General features: G+C 38.0%; 1 protein-coding gene across 4 annotated transcripts in view; it reads right to left on the minus strand.

The window, feature by feature from the left end:
- Positions 1 to 1,198: 1,198 nt before the first annotated feature.
- Positions 1,199 to 20,008, minus strand: part of LOC143711241 (arf-GAP with coiled-coil, ANK repeat and PH domain-containing protein 2-like) — a 64,642-nt gene continuing 45,832 nt past the window's right edge. Inside the window, exons 10-24 of one of the 4 annotated variants that reach the window (XM_077202573.1) lie at positions 18,867 to 18,979; positions 18,734 to 18,785; positions 18,552 to 18,652; positions 15,871 to 15,976; positions 15,584 to 15,792; positions 14,116 to 14,185; positions 13,648 to 13,742; positions 12,996 to 13,186; positions 8,972 to 9,052; positions 8,095 to 8,175; positions 6,161 to 6,360; positions 4,591 to 4,700; positions 4,385 to 4,495; positions 4,242 to 4,303; positions 1,199 to 2,289 (exon numbers count right to left, since the gene is read on the minus strand). In XM_077202573.1, the coding sequence (XP_077058688.1) occupies positions 2,210 to 2,289; positions 4,242 to 4,303; positions 4,385 to 4,495; positions 4,591 to 4,700; positions 6,161 to 6,360; positions 8,095 to 8,175; positions 8,972 to 9,052; positions 12,996 to 13,186; positions 13,648 to 13,742; positions 14,116 to 14,185; positions 15,584 to 15,792; positions 15,871 to 15,976; positions 18,552 to 18,652; positions 18,734 to 18,785; positions 18,867 to 18,979 (1,662 nt within the window). In that variant the 3' untranslated portion in view covers positions 1,199 to 2,209. Of the gene's footprint in view, positions 2,290 to 4,009; positions 4,304 to 4,384; positions 4,496 to 4,590; positions 4,701 to 6,160; positions 6,361 to 8,094; positions 8,176 to 8,971; positions 9,053 to 12,995; positions 13,187 to 13,647; positions 13,743 to 14,115; positions 14,186 to 15,583; positions 15,793 to 15,870; positions 15,977 to 18,551; positions 18,653 to 18,733; positions 18,786 to 18,866; positions 18,980 to 20,008 lie in introns of those variants that run through there. The other 3 variants (XM_077202595.1, XM_077202564.1, XM_077202585.1) reach the window with 3 other exon arrangements.

The following is a 20,008-nucleotide window of genomic DNA, read 5'->3' on the forward strand; positions in this document are numbered from 1 at the left end:
TTTTTATATATATACTACTTACACTATATATATATATATATATATATATATATATATATATATATATATATATTCAGATATTCATTCATAATTTTCAAGCACCACTAACTGGCCTATGTTTTCTGAGTGGAAAGTCTAGACTTACTAAAAGTTTTAAATATGAAATGTATTTTCTTTCTAATACATTAACAATGATTAATAAACAAGGAAGCTCAAAGGTGTGACCTTCTGGGTTTACCATATTTGATACTAAATTTGAACTTTCCTTCTGGGTGAACTACACACAAATATATATTGTTGCCATCCACAATACATGTAGCATTTTTTGTATTGCGATTATATTGTGACAATATATAGTTACACCCCTTTTAGGCAGATATATGCCAGATCAATTTCACATCATGATGAGTAAGGATACATTTACATGTCAAAAACATTTTACTTTGCTTTTCTCGCGCACAGACGACAACGTTGTCAAAATTATCCGTGAAAACGTTTAAAACGCTGTTTTATTCATGCCAGGCCAGTAGGTGGCGACGTTACTCTGTATAGAAACACTACGCGCCTCTAGACTGAACACGTAATACACATAACGTTTGTGTAGTTTTGCAACGATAACGGTATCTTTTCTAAAGTTTGCGTTTTCAGGCCCCCAAAACACTGTTGCCGTGTAAATGAACGACCAAAATGCATATTTTTTTTTTTGTTGAAACCGGTATCATGTAAAAGGCCCCTAATTGACACAAACTTTTACTTAAGCACAATGTCCTCCTTACTTATTAATCACTGCTTCTAAGAGTCACTATCACTTGGTTTAGGATAAACGTAGCAATAACCATAACGCATGGCTTGAGCCTTCTTATTTTGCGAGTTTTATAAATAAAGCAGTGTGTTGGTAATGTTCTACGTTTAGGAAAGCATGATATGAAAAGGTGATTCAGTGCACAGCTAGCAAGAGCATGAGGTCATCGCGTCCCGAGCGACTGAACGCCTGCGCGCTTTCGAGTCACAACACCAATGTTTACATTATACAGACACGTACGACACAGGAGATTGAGATCTGCACACAATCTGGTACTGTAAGCTAGAAACAAGACACACACGTTTCCACTAGCAGTTCGCTGAAAAATTCAACTGAAGAACTAGGTGCTATAAATAAAGTATTTCAAGTGAAACAAACAAGGCGGCATTATAAAAATGGTAGAGAAAACAATTTATAATATATCTTGAGATATTGTCAGTCAGACATTCGCATTGGATAAAACAATCTTAAAAACTGCATGAATCATACAGATAATCATACACTATTGAATGATTACAGAATAAAATATAGAAGACATGCAAACAAGCTTCTTACAACATTTAAAGTACCACAAAATACCAAATGTTTCCCAGCCCAAGATGATGTATGTACAGAATATACATAATTTACACCCCTCATTCTGTGGTTGGATTATGATTCGCTTGCATACTATTTGAACAAAGAAAACAGTGGGGTGTACATGCTAACAAAATGGTTTTTCGCAAGATTTTCTTTCATATATGCATTCAAACATCATCAACCTGCAATTAAATACACGATGGACATAATAAAAGTATCGTTTTTTTGAAACTGGTATTATGTAAACTTAAATCGTCTCATCCTTGCTCTACAGTCATACAGTGATGGAATTCACTAAAATGTAATATTTAGCTAAAAATGGGCCTCATTTATGAAACACAGGCTGAACAAATGTGTACATTGATGCATTTACCTAAAAATTGTTTGGTATGTTTCATAAGTTAGATCCTATGGCTCAAATATTACATTCATCAAGAGATTCTCTATAGATATACTGATAGAGCCAACCCAGACAGCAACATAGTGTCGGCCCAGATCCGGCCCACATCTGGGCCGTGTGGATTCCTTGTGTACCAGAGGTGGGCCGGATCTGGGCCGACACTGTTGCTGTCTGGGAAAGCCATGAATTAAACACTATGGGAAAGAGTTTTATCTACATTTACATTAAAAAGACAAAAAACGCAATATAATTCAACTGGTGTTGCTCAGATCATTATGTGGGCAACAATATTGATTTAATAAAAAAAAAACTTTAACAGATGTCCCATTGAGATGTCACTTGAGAAATACCTACTGATAAAAAAAATCCCATATAAAAATGAGGAGGTTGTGATGGAGTGATTATAGCGATTATACCCTGCGCATCGCTCAGTAGCGGTTCAGTTTGTCCGGGTCATTGGACGCCATCTGGGTGAAGTCCTGGAAAATGTCCTGGTACGTCTCGTCTCCTGTGAAGACAAACCAGCTTGATTAAGAGAAGTAGAGAGTGATTGATCTGCACGCTAAACTCACGCTGTATTCTGAAGTCAAGAACACACACACACACACACACACAGAGACGAGCTCCATACCTGCACTACTTCACAGCAGATACTCACAGAACAGCAGGAGAACGCAGGAGAAAAGAGCAAACGCAGTGTTTGAGAAGCACATGATGAGATATCAAGTATATTTATTGACTATTTAACGTTACATGATATCTATCATATAGTAGCACACCAAATTATTTTTTAAGTGTGAAGATTTCCATGTAAAGAAACGTTACAGGAGCGATAGATAGCCACATAAAATATGTATCGGTGTTTCAGAGAAAGAGAAACAGACAGGAAATGCATGAATATACACTGTTGTTAATGCTCTGCAGAATTATATATAATAATTCCATCACTTAAGGCCTTCTGAACACCTTGATGTTGCATATTAATAAACCTGAGACTCACAATATGTCGCTCACAATTTTGAATATAATATTTTGATTAAAAGAGGTCAGGTAAAGTCAGAGAACATCGAAGAGGTAAACGTCTGTGGGGAAATGAAGCGGAGGAAGAAAAAGAAACACTTGAAGTGCATTGTGGGCGTAAAGTCCAGCTCTATTGCGCCCCTCTGTGACCGATGCCAGAACTGCAACTCATTTGGCACAATATATTCATAACTACATTCAGACGGTCAAATTGCTCTTGTAATGTAGCTGAATAAACTTTAAGTACGTGAAGTATTTAATCTATTCCACAAAAAATATATATATTGCAATTTTTTTTACAGGATTTTTTTTTCATTACTCCAGTCTTCAGTGTCACATGATCCTTCAGAAATCATTCTAATATGCAGTTGTGCTGCTTAATATTTTTTCATAAACACTAAATATACTATTTTCAGGATTCTTTGATGAATACAAAATTAAAAAAAGAACAGCATGTATTCAAAATAGAAATCTTTTGTAACATTATACACTATCGTTTAAAAGTTTGGGTCAGTACTTTTTTTATTTAAATAAATTAATACTTTTGTTCAAGAAGGATGTGTTAAATTGTGTAAAGATTTCTATTAATAAATAACTTTCACTAATAAATCAGCATACTAGAATGATTTCTAAAGGGTCATGTGACACTGAAGAATGCAATAATTATGCTGAATTTTTTAAAAGCATAATTTACAGGTTATTATAATTGTAAGGGTTTTAACATTACAGAATTTTTTTTATATATAATTTTTTGTTCTGTAATGTTAAAATCCTTACAATTATAATTATATTACCATTAAATACCATTTATCTGCATAACACAAAAGTGATTTTTAAAAGGTCAAATAAATAGATAAATAAATAGATAACTAAATAAAAATGGTACTTTGTGCTAAAATAGACGGTCAGTATAGATCTGTTATTATTAACAGAACATGCATTCGTAACAATGATCTATATATATATATATATATATATATATATATATATATATATATATATTATCTATATAAGTCTTCATAGAGATAATATTTATAAACACACTGATTTGATTTAGACAATTTCACTTCCCCAAGAATACATAAGAGATAAATAGCAGGAATGTGTCAGAATGATCATAAATACACTGAGCTTTCATTGCACTGCTCATTCAGACAGTTACAAGACAAGTATACACTATGTAAATAAGGTGCATGTGTGTTCAGTACTAAGTAACGTCACTCTTTCACAAGACTAGAGATTGCACATGTTATCACGTCGGCTAGATGAGCTCATCCTGGGGCCGAGTGAAGCTCAGCTTCATATACTGGCTGTGTACATTCGTTTGCTAGGTTTGTGGCGTAATGTACGTGTGTTAGGCGTCTCGGAGCTGCAAGCTAATGAACTCCTCCATACACTTCCGGTACTGCATTTCAGTGGGGCTGTTAGAGTTATATTGACCTGAGTGACTGTACGGACCCTCCGCTTCACGCATCTCCTCGTTCATCTTGGCCAGACGGAGCCTGTCAGACACACACACACACAGATTAAACATTTTATGATCCACAATACGCATCAAACGTGTGAAAGCTAGGGGAACTTACAATGTGACAATGTCAGCGTTTGCTGCCTCGACTGCGATTGTAAGTGGCGTTTGATTCTCTGCGTCTGCTGCGTTCTGATTGGCTCCACGTTTTAGAAATAAACACACTTGTCTGTAGTAGCGGGAAAAAAAAGAGCATTAAACCATGATTCACAACTAAGGAAAACAAAAACGGCATTGTTTTGATGCGTGTTGAGCTGAACTAACCCGGTATGGCCCAGTATAGTGGCGTGATGTAAAGGCCCTCGGCCGAGTTCGTCCAGCTGATTGACACTCGCTGAATTCTGGAGCAGGAATTCACAGGTGACGAGAGACCCCTGATACAGAAACACATCAGACGCGTTACAACACTCAGTCCTTGCTGCAAATATAAAGTGTAAATAAAACACCATTCGTCATTACGTCTAATGCAACGCATTTCATATCCAACTTTTAGCCAGACATGCTTTTTGGAATAACATGCACTGATGAATCATACAATAAGACCACGAATATTACTTAAAAAGTAAAAACAATTATTATTTTAAAAGTAAAAACTACTTAAAGGGATAGTTCACCCAAAAATGTAAACTCTGTCAGTATTTACTCTCCCTCATGTTGTTTAACTTAGTAAGACCTTTGTTCATCTTCAAACACGAATTAAGATATTTATGATTAAATCTGAGAGCTGGATAACTCCTCCATAGGCTTCTAAGGGTTTGAAACTTGCCGGCCCCGAAGAATTATTAAAGATATTGTTAAAATAGTCCAAGTGACTACAGTGGCTCAATCTTAAGTTTATCAAGCGACGAGAATACTTTTTGTGCGCAAAAAAACCAAAAATAACGACTTTATTTCACCTATTAATTTCCTTCTCTGTGGGCCTCGAGTCAGTTCACTAGTGTAACAGCGCAGCGCTTCTGTTGTTGTACGTCACACACATCACACACATGACCAGCGTCGGCCAATAGTGAGCCTACGTGTGACGTAGTTCTACGCAATCACACTATGTTAGTGTTACACTGACTAGTCGCTTGATAAACTTAAGATTGAGCCACTGTAGTCACTTGGACTATTTTAACAATATCTTTAATAACTTTTCGGGGAACAAGTGTCAATCCCTTAGAAGCCTTTGGAGGAGTGATCCAGCTCTCAGATTTAATCATAAATATCTTAATTCGTGTTCTGAAGATGAACGAAGGTCTTACGGGGTTGAACAACATGAGGGTGAGTAATTACTGACAGAATTATCATTTTTGGGTGAACTATCCCTTTAATCTGCACGATTAATTGCTGTATGATGAAAAAAACACAAAACACACTTGAAAAAAAGCAATAGCAAATAAAAATTAAAACAAAAAAACCCACAAAAACATGAAAAAAAAGCAAAAGAAAACCGATAGCAAAACAAAACACAAAAAAACAACCAAAAACAAAATGCGAAAAAACAAAAAAGCTAAACAAAACAAAATAAAACAAAAACAAACAAAAAAAAGAAGCAAAACAAAAACGATAGCAATTTCGTTTCAATTGCGCAATCATTTACAAAATGCAAAACAAAAAACAAACCACAAAAAGCTAAATACAAAAACACAAAAAGGTAAATCACAAAACAAAAAACAAAACAAAAGCGAAAAAGCAAACCAAAACATGAAAAAGAAATGCAAAAAGACACAAAAGAAAGACTGTAAAAGCATTGTGACAGTGGTATATGCATCAGTAATATGTGTGAAACACAGAAAGGCTGCTGTATAAGTCAGGTCCTCATCAGGTTTAGTGTGTGTGAGTGTGTCCTCACCCCATGAACGGCCATGATGAGCGGCGTCCTGTTCCCGTCGTCGGTGTTGGTCCAGTTCACTTGTCCCCCGTGCGCCAGAGCTTCGGCCATGTCGGGTAAACTGCGTGAGAACGAGGCCCAGTACAGCTGCAGGCCCGGGGTGAAGCGCTTGGGCTCGCAGAACACCACCACAGCTTTACCAGGACACTCTTCTGGAGGATCTGCACCACACCAGCACAACGGGTCAACAACTCACCATCCAGGGGGAATAATCACACCAATGCTGTTTTTACATTCAGAGCTGCAATAATTGAAGAACTGTGCAACATTAATAATACAGTCATTTCCTGGTTTATTCCTGTGAAGCTGTTTTGTATAAATCGCTATATGAATAAATGTGACATGACTTGAGTATGGGGCAAGTGTAAAGCGTAGGGTTCACTGAAACTCACGCTCTAATTTCCTTGATGGAAAAGACAATGTCTTGACATTGTGCTAAATAGCTTTTATATTTTTGTATAAACAAATTTATATCTAAAAGTCAGAATTGCAAGATTCAAATACAAAAAAGAATTGCGAGATGCACAAAATGTCTAGCAATTGAGAGTTTATAGTTAAACTCGGAATTATGGGGGGAAAAGAGTCTAAACTGCAAGTTATAAACTTGGAATTGGAGAAAAAAAAGTGAACTGAGTTTATATCTTGTAATTGCAAGAAAAAAGTCAGAATTGTGAGCTATAAACCTGTATTTGTAAGAAAATTTCAAGCTCTAAATTTGGAATTGTGAGAAAAAAGTCAGAACTACAAGTTTACATTGGAATTGCAAGAGAAAAGCCAGAATTTCAAATTAGAAACTTGGACTTGCAAGAAAAGCAAAAATTGCAAGTTATAAACTTGGAATTGCAGGTAAAAAGTCTGAATGAATGTGATTTTATATTGGAATTGCAAGAGAAAAGTCTGAATTTCAAATTACAAACCTGGACTTGAAAGAAAAAGCAAAAATTGCAAGTTATAAACTTGGAATTGCAGGTAAAAAGTCTGAATGAATGTGATTTTATATTGGAATTGCAAGAGAAAAGTCTGAATTTCAAATTACAAACCTGGACTTGAAAGAAAAAGCAAAAATTGCAAGTTATAAACTTGTAATTGCAGGAAAAAGTCTGAATGAAAGTGATTTTATATTGGAATTGCAAGAGAAAAGTCTGAAGTCTGAAGAAAAAGTTTATATAAGAATTACAAGAAAAATGTCACAATTCTGAGATAAAAAGTTAAATAGAGATAAAGTTGAGATAAAGTCTGAGATAAAGTTATTATTATAAATTTTTATATTTTTTACAGAAACAAGCTTCCATAATTATTAAATCAATTTAATTAAATACATATATGTGCTGCATGTTTCAGAGTCTATTTCTGTCAAATTAAAATTTTGTTGGTTCACAGAGACCGAGACAGTAGACAGCGCACTTTACAAAAAGCACAGCATTTTGTTTTTATTGTGAGTTTATACAAATAAAAGTACACAGTTTCGAGTAATGTCTTTCTCTTTTCAGTATGAGCATGAATGACAGAGAAGCCAGTGGGTTAACGTCTGAAAACGGAGAAATTAAGACATTAGATATTAGTATTGTAATTTAACAGTTGCCGTTGTATTATTTTTCTTAAATACTTGATTTTTTTATTTCATTTTTTTTATTTTCATATGTTTTATTTAGTAATTATCATAATTAATAATTATTATTATTAGTTTATAGTTTTATTAGTTAAACTCCAGGTTTTGTCCTTGTTTGTAAAACTTGGCTTAAAATTTGTGGTTATATCACATTTTAAAATCACAATTTTTATCAGAAAAAATATTTCTAAATTAACAACGACGCTTTTTTTCCCTCAAATTGTGCAGCCTTCGGGACGTATTTCTCCCTGAAGCTCATGTGTTGGTCAGTGGGGATCAGACTGACCCGTTTTGGAGGCAGCACACGTGCTCAACATCTCTCTGCTGCCATCTGATTGGTTCTGCACTTCACCGTCGGTACTTTTCACTGTCAAACAGAGATCAACTGTAATACAGTGCGCAAACCAGCAACATCACAAAACATAGCGTGAAACAAAACATGACAACAAATAGAAACACAAAAAACATTCAAAGGAGAAAACAAATAGGCATGATCATTGTTAAAGTTTCTTAGAAAGAAACGCATGATGGGATGTTGAGCGATGGAGAGACACTGCAACGTTTTCTTCACAGAAAACCCACCCGGGTGTTGATTGAGCAAATTTCAGAATTTTGATTCAACTTAAGACAAATTTCTATCTTGAACTGAGGTAGCAAATAGGATGCGAAACTACTGAATTTGAATGTAAACAAGGGGAAAAAGGAGGGAAAACACTCCATATGGCGTATTTTCAGAGAGATTAAAGTGTAATGAATAATCAGCATTTGAAATCTCAATATCAGAAATTTGTGTTGGTACATCTCAATATAACAATCAACAGAGTCAAATTTTGATGTCAGTATTTATTTATGTACTTATATTTATTTTATTAACTTTAAAAAAAAAAAAATTCCAATCAGTTAAAGAAATGTATCTACATATGAGAACTTGTCTTATTTTTAAAATAATAAATGCTTTTACTTTGCACCTTAGATACTTATTTGACAGTTAACAGATGCACATTGATGAAAGAAAACTAAAATAAAACAAAAACATTCTTCCTTTGTGATATATCTGTGACGAGTTCAACTCAAATCCACACTTGTGAACTGAAAGCGAGTCTGTGACATCATGAATTTTGCTCAACCGTGACACTGAATAAGACACAGACAGCTTTACTTACAGCGACGAGGCTTGGCGGAGGAGTTAAAGTAGGAGAAGAGAGAATCAAGCTCATCTACACAGAAGAGAGACTCGTGGTGCGCTTCAGCAGGTTAGGGTCACAGAGAGGGGCAGAAACACAGAGTAAAAGCACTTCATTGAGCCCCGTTCACACCATCAGATAGAGGTCAGATAGAGGTCTGTTAGAGGTTAGATAGAGGCCTGCTAGAGGTCAGAGAGAGGTCTGATAGAGTTCAGAGAGTGGTCTGCTAGAGCTCAGAGAGAGGTCTGATAGATGTCTGCTAGAGGTCTGCTAGAGGTCTGATAGAGTTCAGAGAGAGGTCTGATTGAGGTCTGCTAGAGGTCAGAGAGAGGTCTGATAGAGTTCAGAGAGAGGTCTGATTGAGGTCTGCTAGAGCTCAGAGAGAGGTCTGATAGATGTCTGATAGAGGTCTGCTAGAGGTCTGATAGAGTTCAGAGAGAGGTCTGATTGAGGTCTGCTAGAGGTCAGAGAGAGGTCTGATAGAGTTCAGAGAGAGGTCTGATTGAGGTCTGCTAGAGCTCAGAGAGAGGTCTGATAGATGTCTGATAGAGGTCTGCTAGAGGTCTGATAGAGTTCAGAGAGAGGTCTGATTGAGGTCTGCTAGAGGTCAGAGAGAGGTCTGATAGAGTTCAGAGAGAGGTCTGATTGAGGTCTGCTAGAGGTCAGAGAGAGGTCTGATAGAGTTCAGAGAGAGGTCTGATTGAGGTCTGCTAGAGGTCAGAGACAGGTCTGCTAGAGAGGTCTGCTAGAGGTCAGATAGAGGTCTGCTAGAGGTCTGCTAGAGGTCAGATAGAGGTCTGCTAGAGCTCAGAGAGAGGTCTGATAGATGTCTGCTAAAGGTCAGATAGAGGTCTGCTAGAGGTCAGAGAGAGTTCTGCTAGAGGTCTGAGAGAGGTCTGCTAGAGGTCTGCAAGAGGTCTGCTAGAGGTCTGCTAGAGGTCAGAGACAGGTCTGCTAGAGAGGTCTGCTTGAGGTCAGATAGAGGTTTGCGAGAGGTCTGATAGGTGTCTGCTAAAGGTCAGAGACAGGTCTGCTAGAGGTCAGAGAGAGGTCTGCTAGAGGTCAGATAGAGGTCAGATAGAGGTCTGCTAGAGGTCAGATAGAGGTCTGCTAGAGGTCTGCTAGAGGTCAGAGAGAGGTCTGCTAGAGGTCAGATAGAGGTCTGCTAGAGGTCTGCTAGAGGTCAGATAGAGGTCTGCTAGAGGTCAGATAGAGGTCAGAGACAGGTCTGCTTGAGGTCAGATAGAGGTCTGCTAGAGCTCAGAGAGAGGTCTGCTAGATGTCTGCTAAAGGTCAGAGACAGGTCTGCTAGAGGTCTGCTAGAGGTCAGAGACAGGTCTGCTAGAGAGGTCTGCTTGAGGTCAGATAGAGGTCTGCTAGAGCTCAGAGAGAGGTCTGCTAGATGTCTGCTAAAGGTCAGAGACAGGTCTGCTAGAGGTCTGCTAGATGTCAGAGAGAGGTCTGCTAGAGGTCATATAGAGGTCTGCTAGAGAGGTCTGCTAGAGGTCTGCTAGAGCTCAGAGAGAGGTCTGATAGAGGTCTGCTAGAGTTCAGAGACAGGTCTGCTAGAGAGGTCTGCTAGAGAGGTCTGCTAGAGAGGTCTGCTAGAGAGGTCTGCTAGAGGTCTGATAAAGGTCTGCTAGAGGTCAGATAAAGGTCTGCTAGAGGTCAGATAAAGGTCTGCTAGAGGTCAGATAGAGATCTGCTAAAGGTCAGATAGTGGTCAGATAGAGGTCTGCTAGAGGTCAGATAGTGGTCTTCTAGAGGTCTGCTAGAGGTCAGATAGAGGTCTGCAAGATATCAGATAGAGGTCTGCTAGAGATCAGATAGAGGTATGCTAGAGGTCAGATAGAGGTCTGCTAGAGGTCAGGTGGAGGTCTGCTAAAGGTCAGATAGAGGTCAGACAGAGATCAGATAGAGGTCTGCTCGGGTCCTGAGATCTGTACCCGACCTCAATTACTTCTTACCACTGATCTATATAATGACTGATCGCTCATTGTGCTCTAAACTGCCATCACCGGAAGTGTTCAAGCGGCCATCTTACTATTCCCTACAGATGGCATCATTGAGTTACAGCCAATACATTGACCTACAAACACCCGATTTGCAGTGTCTCAGTCGCACGGGATTGGTTTTACGTCATTTGTATGTAAATGAAATGTTCTGATGTTATCTGTAATGTTTATGGTCTTTTCGGAGAATATTAAAATGTGGGTGTGTCTACTGCACACTTCCCACACAGGCCGAACACAAAAATAGATTATATATTTATAAAATATGTACGTAATTATGGAGGAAATATTAAACATGAAAATATATCTGTGTTTAGTTGAAGACATTGTTTCGAATAGCCTATATATTAATACAAGCCTTGGTTACTATATTTACAACATGATGCATGGTATTGAATTGTAATACAATAAAGCATTCAGCGTTATTTGTCTGAATAAGTTATGATGCATGCATTTTATTTCCTGGTTGAGCAACATCTATTTCACGCCGCAAATTCTGTTGTGATTGGTCTACTCTGCTCTGATTGGCCAGATACCCCAGTCTGTTGTGATTGGTCTACTCTGCTCTGATTGGTCAGATAACCCAGTCAGTTGTGATTGGTCAACTCTGCTCTGATTGGCCAGATACCCCAGTCTGTTGTGATTGGTCAACTCTGCTCTGATTGGTCAGATGGCCCAGTCTGTTGTGATTGGTCTACTCTGCTCTGATTGGCCAGATACCCCAGTCTGTTGTGATTGGTCAACTCTGCTCTGATTGATCAGATGGCCCAGTCTGTTGTGACTGGTCAACTCTGCTCTGATTGGTCAGATACCCCAGTCTGTTGTGATTGGTCAACTCTGCTCTGATTGGTCAGATGGCCCAGTCTGTTGTGACTGGTCAACTCTGCTCTGATTGGTCAGATGGCCCAGTCTGTTGTGACTGGTCAACTCTGCTCTGATTGGTCAGATGGCCCAGTCCGTTGTGACTGGTCAACTCTGCTCTGATTGGTCAGATGGCCCAGTCCGTTGTGATTGGTCAACTCTGCTCTGATTGGTCAGATGGCCCAGTCTGTTGTGACTGGTCAACTCTGCTCTGATTGGTCAGATGGCCCAGTCCGTTGTGATTGGTCAACTCTGCTCTGATTGGTCAGATGGCCCATTCTGTTGTGACTGGTCAACTCTGCTCTGATTGGTCAGATAGCCCAGTCCGTTATGACTGGTCAACTCTGCTCTGATTGGTCAGATGGCCCAGTCTGTTGTGATTGGTCTACTCTGCTCTGATTGGTCAGATGGCTCAGTCTGTTGTGACTGGTCAACTCTGCTCTGATTGGTCAGATGGCCCAGTCTGTTGTGATTGGTCTACTCTGCTCTGATTGGTCAGATGGCCCAGTCTGTTGTGATGGGTCTACTCTGCTCTGATTGGTCAGATGGCCCAGTCCGTTCTGATTGGTCTACTCTGCTCTGATTGGTCAGATGGCCCAGTCTGTTGTGATTGGTCTACTCTGCTCTGATTGGTCAGATGGCCCAGTCTGTTGTGATTGGTCTACCGCTAACAGTTATATTAGTTATTCTAGTTGTTTTTGCTGTGCTATTTTTGATAAAACCATAGGCAAAATCTCCTTGTGTAAGTGTTCTTTAGGCTGCTGATTTTTGTTCAACAGAATGTTTTGCAAAAAGACACAATAAATATGTTTGACTTCATTTTTCTTTACCTTATTGGGATTTAAATTAGGAATCAATAAGCAGAATCAGAATCTAAAAAAACTTAAAATGATACCCAACCCAGCCCCATGTCGGACCTCTGGCTTTCGTATTGAAGTGGACCCTTGTAGACCTCTACCATGATCATCTGTCTATGGTGATTACACCACTTGGATGATGACATGATAATACCAGCTAAACGGGGCCATGGCAGGACAAAGCAAAGGTTGAATTGAATCCGCAGAGGGTTCAGTTGCAGGATAGACACGGCGGCTCACATTGGGTTTGATCACACCTGATGATCAACTCACCAGAGGAACCCGAGGCTGGATGGGGTTTTGACGTTGACGGTCCACTTGTAGGTTGGGCATCCGAGCAGTCGCTGAGACGTTTATCTTGTTTACTCAGTGATAAAACCTTCTGTCTGATCTCATCTTCTGACCGTCTCTGTACAAACCTTCGCTCCACATATTTGGCTTTAATGTAGGCCTCCACCTCATGCCTGTGGGTCACAAGACACAAACGGTGAGCTCATACAATTGAAAACGCTTTTTGTTTTCCAATAGATGTATAAAGTACATCAGAGATGTATAAAGTAATCTTGGTTTAAAAAAATGGGTTGTTTAATTATTTAATGCTTTTGAAATTAGTCTCTTCTGCTCACCAAGGCTGAATTTATTTGATCCAAAATACAGTAAAAACGCTAACATTATGAAATATTATAACAATAAAAAGAAAAATGTTTTCTATGTGAATATATTGTTAAACTGTAATTTATTCCTGTGATCAAAGCTGAATTTTTTAGTATAATGACTCCAGTCTTCAGTGTCACATGATCCTTCAGAAATCATTCTAATATGTGGATATTTACTGCTCAATAAACATTTCTGATTATTATCAAAGCTGAAAACAGTCGAGCTGTTTCATACTTTTGTGGAAATCGCTTTTTTTTTTTTTTTTTACCTGGGATCTCCTGGTTGTGGTTTTCTGGCTCCTAGTTCTTCTCGTCGAGCCTCGTAGATCTTATTTATGACACCATTTCCCAGCTCACACATCAGCTTAATAAAAAATTAACTGTATTATTCATTCATATATAAGAACTGAAGCAGTTTTTTACCCAAAAAAGCTGGACCATTTTAGAATGAGAAAAAAATCCTCTTGAAAAATGTTCAGTTAAAATGCAATATGTTTGACAGAAACGAAGATGTCTCTTTTTCCTATTTGAACACAGAACAAACTCAGCAAACCTAAAATCTGGTGCAATCACACTCTGCATGTCTGAAAACGATCTATGAATTCACGTGTACGAGTTAATGAGATGTTTATGAGATGAAAGAGATAGACAGATGTTCATATACTCTAACAACCATCTGTCGACCCCTATCCATGTTCATTATGTTGGGAACTTGGGATTGAAGCCTCGTGTCTCACCTTGAGCAGTTCAGGCTCCCATGTGTCCAGCGTCAGAGATCTGACCTTAGAGAAGTGAACTCCAAGACTCCTGACAAACAAAACATATAGTTTATAAAATATATAGCACACTCAAGAAGTGGTAAATCGATATATCTAAAAAGCTGTTATTTGCCTTATCGGCATTTACATTTTTCTGTTTGGCTGATGTGATAGCTTCCATTTTGACAGTGTGTGGGACTTTTATTTTGACATCACAAGTTGTATTTGAATATCTAATGAACACTGGAGACGCGCGATCCACAAACTTTAAGTCCTAGATTTCAAACTAATATGCTGCGCTATGTTCAGTTGCCCACTATGTCATATTCACTGTGTGCTGTGTGTAAAATTAGCGCTACCTTGACGACTATTTATTTTTTTTTGTCAAAGAGCTCTTTTGACTGAGACGACAATAAGGTCATCAAACTATTAAGCTTTGTCATTTAACTGTGACTGTATCATACAGAAGCCCTGAACCCCAACGTAAAAAAAAGAATCTAAAATTACAAGAATAAAGTCAAATTAAAGAATAAAATAAATATTTCGACATTAATAGAAAGATTAAGATTAAAGTCGAAACATTCCGGGATTAAAGTCGAAACATTTTGAGAGTAAAGCTGTAATATTTTGAGAACAAAGTCAAAATGACGAGAATACAGTATTTTTTAGTAAAGGAATTTGCTCGTGAAGTCGAACTGCCTCGGACGTGGCTCTAAACATAAAAGAAGCCTTTCAATTTTATCTGGCCTTTCAACAAAACGAAATTCTACAGGTGCTAATCTACCAACATATGGCATTACCATTTGTTTTAGGACGTTACAAATACACTTTTCAGACTGGATGGCGTTAGCCAGCTTTATATCTGAGGAAATCGTGGGATCAGGCCAAATGACTGGATACAGAATTATGCACTTAAAATGCATCCAGAAAGGATATACGGTGAAGAGGGTGACAGCACTGTACTTTGTAAAGTACTTTATTCTCGAAATATTTCAAGAATAAGGTAGAAATATTTAGACCTTATTCTCAAAATGCTACGACTTTATTCTCGTAATTTTCGATTTTTTTTTTTTTACGTTGTCGTTCAGGGCTTCCATAGTATCAACATGCAATATCACTCATGAAAAAAGACAAGCCTAAAATGTTGTTCAAAAAAAGAAATAAAATAATAATAATAATCTCTCTTAATTTCGGTCAACAAAAAAAATATTAGACTGCTATACAAGCCTCTACTATGAGCGTTCATTTTTGCGGTTGCCAGACGTCAAGAGTTAAAATCCCCCAATCAGAGCTGTTCTATTAAAAAAGTAAACAATTTCTGGCCGGTGTTTTTCTTAATAGTAGCAATAGTAATCTGCTCAGCCACCCTGCTCTCTAAAATATCAGCATCAGCCATCAAAAAAAAAATTTGCCATCGGTCGCCCACTGCATTGCAGAATCAGTGCACCTGTGTATCCCGGAGCACTGTATGCAGAGAGTGATGCCCAGGTTGATGCTGGCCCAGCACGGGTCGGGCTGCCCACAGTCACAGCAGCTGCTGTTCCCAGCGATGGCCATGACCTTCTGCAGCGCACCGTCCCCCTTCAGAGACTTCTCCTTCGCTTCGCCCGCTGAGTCCAGACTGCCGGTCGAGGTGGACGACTTCCTGTCCATCTTCTGCAAACACATGGCACTGTTACACTGATCTCCTGCAGCTGGGCACGAGTGAGCTGAAGGAAACACACAGCGCTCTACCTCTGCGTCCTCTGCTCGGTCCCTGAAGGCTGTGGCGATGCTGTTCTGGACGGCTGTGATCCAGGCCTGCCGGAGCTTCTCAGAGTCCGCTTGCATCATACAGCTCCTTTAAAGGGGTGGTAAAACACGATTTCACTTTTCTAACTTTAGTTAGTGTGTAATGTTGGTGTTTGAGCATAAACAACATCTGCAAAGTTACAGCGCTCAAAGTTCAAAGCAAAGGGAGATATTTGCTTTTAAAGAAATCAATTTCTAAGGACTTCAGCAAACGGCCGGTAGGGACTACACGACATTCCTCCAGGGTTGCTGACCTCAGTAATCCCACTAAATCCCTCCTCCGAGAATACTAAATAAGGGGGACGAGGCCATTTTATATTGGCGTTGGAGAGGAGTTGTTGTGGTATAGGAGTGTTGTTGCCGACGCATTCCGTCGAAACGCTGCTGTTATTATCATCCGGATTGCAGGTCCACTTTGTTCAGCCTTCCTAGGGTCGCAGGACTTAGGGATCAATGGTTAATTATGACCCAAATCTCGCTCTCTGTGCTGCACACGGAGGAAAGCTTTCACAATCTTCACAAACTCAATACAGGATTCGCACATCGGCTTGTCCTGAAAGATGGAGCAGTTCCAACTTTAAGAACAGAAGCTTTTGTTTACGGGCCACAGACTGCAAGTATGATTTATTTTTCGTCGATGCGTTTTCCTGTAATAGTTCGTATTGTTAATTGTACGTTGTAGCAAGGAAGTAAACAAATGACAAGGAAACAAGGAAGTAAACAAATGGCTCTTCTGGTTTGTTAAATGCTCATTCATACTTAACGACAAACACCTAACGTTACAAACTTTTCCTTAATCTCAACAGCGAACTTGGAATTAGAGTAAATTATTCTTTGATTTGAGCTTTTATGTTTATCTACATGCTTGTTTATCTACAGGTATGCTAAACATGGTTCTGCGTTTGATTTGGCTACTGTAAGTTAGTAAAGCCAATGTTTAGTGTTCGTTTTGGGTTAATAGTTCTGTCAACAGATATTTGTCTACAATCGTTCTAAAAATACAAAAGTAACGGTGGCATACAGTCAGAAACGATCATTATAGATCTGCAGTCTTTACTAAAAAAAATCCCTTTGAGGACTGTAGTATAATTTGTTAAAACGATTATATGAAATTCTTGTTTATGAAGCTTATTTTTTGTAATAGTAAAAAGTAATGAGAGAACAACAAAAACAAACCTTGCTGAAACGTCGTTTAACAGCCGTTCTTGAACAGGTTCTGCTCGATCATCTTCACTAACATTCTCTGGTTCCGATTGGTTTTATTGATGCCATCGTTTATAATACACCAAAGCATAAAGTACCGGTAAAGGTAAGGGGCGTGACGTTTCCGGAAAACGAGCACTATGCGGTTAGCGAATCACAACACACTGGGCCAGCTAACCAATCTGAGCCCATTGCGTAGTTTCGAGGGACTGGCTTCATAGAACCAGGAAACCATCAGACCGTTTTTACAAGGAGGGGCAGAGCAGTGTAGAATAAAGGTAAAATATATGAAAAATAATGCAATTTTTTCAAAAAAACGAAGCATGAACACTTGTTACAGTGCACCCCACAAACACAATCAAGCCTTCGAAAAAATGTGTTTTACCACCCCTTTAAGAGAAAGAACATCAACTATCTGACATATGCACTGAGGAATAATCATACAAGAAGCAGTATTGTCTTTAAGTGAAAAACTAAAAAGAAAAAATTGCCATTTTTTAGGCATAAACCATGAAATGTATTTGTTTTTCTGCAAAATGGTTTAGAACAAAAATAATCAAAATGTATTCTATGAACATGTGTTTTTTTTTTTCAAATCTAATTAAATAAATTTAGTTTGTAGGATGTTTGGGTATTTTTACTGGGGGAAAAAAACTATATATATATATATATATATAGTATATTGTCCATTTTCAATTTAATTTTAGTAATTTTGTTATGTGCTTTTGTTATTTTTTTACATCTTTATTTATATATTTTATTAATTTATTTCAGTTAGTTGCAAAATCAAAAGTTTTTCATTAAATGCTTATATTTTACTGCAATATTCAAATTTTATTTCTCTTTCTTTTTTATAGTTTTAGTTAACAATAAAAACATTGGTTACCAGTGATTGGTACATTAGTAAATTTTTACGCATTAGTATTTTGCATATTACCAGCGATTTCCACTGTCACAGCCATATGACAAAAATATAAATATATAATGAAAAATTAAAAAGAAAAAAAATATTGGAATTGTATTTCAAAAGTCATTTTTTTTTTCAATTTGGTACAAGTGGCACAGAAATGAGACTTTTCCATCATTTATACAGTGCCCTCCACTAATATTAGCACCCTTGGTAATAAGCTCATATTATGAAATAAATGTTTTTCTCTAGTTCACTTAGGCCAAAATTATTGGAACCCAATCATTAAAACGTCCTTTTCTCAAGATAACAGCTCTGAGTTTTCTCCTATAATCAGAGATCATTCCTCCATGCATATATGACATATTTATGTGTAGATACATATATATATATATATATATATATATATATATATATATAGGTAAAAGATAAAGTAGGTGTTCAATAAACATAACTGTGTTCCTTGCAGAAATAAAACTGACCAGAGTGATCATAATTGTGTGCTTATACTCACTTGGTTGGAGAAACAACTTCGAAACAAAACCTGCGCTCGATGTCCTCGCAGTGTTTGACGGTGCACAAGCGCAAGTCTTCCACCACAACTGTAGGGTTATCCTGAAATACAACACCAAAACCACTGCTAAAAAACTAAGTTGAAAAATTCTCGCTCGTTCTTTTATATCATCCTAGGATTACCTTAAATTTCTTTTGGTACACAAGCTGATTGTTCTGAATTGAGAACCATCGCCTGCAAAGAAAATGCAATCAGCAACGATGACAATTTGGGCGATGTGTGTGTGTGACACCGCATGACTGTCTCGTCACTGACCTGTTCCACGTTTTGAAGGCGTTACTGGCCCTCTTGAACAGATATCCCTCCATGACAATCCCATTCTCCGCATCCACATTGTACTCAAGCTTAGTGTCGTCATTTGAGAAGTCCTGAGCAGAAAAGGCACAAAAAAAAAGTCAATAATATTAAATAAATATACTGTATAAACACTCCACACACATTTTGGCTGACCACACATGATGCACACCCAATTTTTTGCTAATAGACGATAGATAGAAGATAAAAGCGTAAGATCACAACAAGAAAACCATTAAATCAATTGAACTTAGCCTTGCTTGGAACGACAGCCAAAACACTTTAATCACCCGGTGGGTTTCCAACCTACAAACTTCTGGAATTCCAGTCCGGATCTTTAAAGAATTAGTTCATCAAAAGTCAAAAATTCTGCCATCAATTTCTCACCCTCATGTTGTTCCAAACTCGTATGACTTTCAATTTTTTTCATTTCTGAAAAGAGTTGAGGTCGTACGAACAAAATAAATGTCAAAAATCAATGCCATTTGACAGTATTGCCAAACATTGTTTCTGGAGTGTCACGTGACCAAACGTAAAATCTGAAGCAGCTTGTCTAATAATGCCATATTTTATCTGAGCACTACAGCAGAAGGAGAGGTTTTCAGAAGTCAGATTGACTAAAATTCATGATTCGCTTTTATCTATTCACTTAATTATTGGAAATGATCAGCATGTGCACTCTTCAAAAGTTCTACTTTTGCAATTGGAAATGTGGACGCTTTAGACTATACACTTTTTATATTATGTCACTAATACCAATAATTAGATGTGCTGTACCTATAGTGAATGTATTTATAGTGCACTGTAAGAAAACATGATAAGAAATCTAGCCACTGGTTCTTGTTCACGTTAAGGATAATCTAAGATCCATGCTTCCTGTAGATGTCATGAGAGCTGGGCTGAGCTCAGACCAGCAAAGCCCCAGTAACACTAGAGCCGTCACCGGATCCTGTGTGTGTGTGTGTGTGTGTGTGTGTGTGTGTGTGTGTGTGTGTGTGTGTGTGAGTGTGTGTGTGTGTGTGTGTGGCTGTTTGGTGACGGAGTGAAACTCAAACAGCTGAAGACAGAGAAGTGTGACACACTAGTAGATGAGGTAAGTTTAC

Source organism: Siphateles boraxobius, unplaced genomic scaffold (assembly GCF_051911475.1).
Source record: "Siphateles boraxobius isolate OS27281-9 unplaced genomic scaffold, OSU_SipBor_1 118, whole genome shotgun sequence".
NCBI lineage: Eukaryota > Metazoa > Chordata > Actinopteri > Cypriniformes > Leuciscidae > Siphateles > Siphateles boraxobius.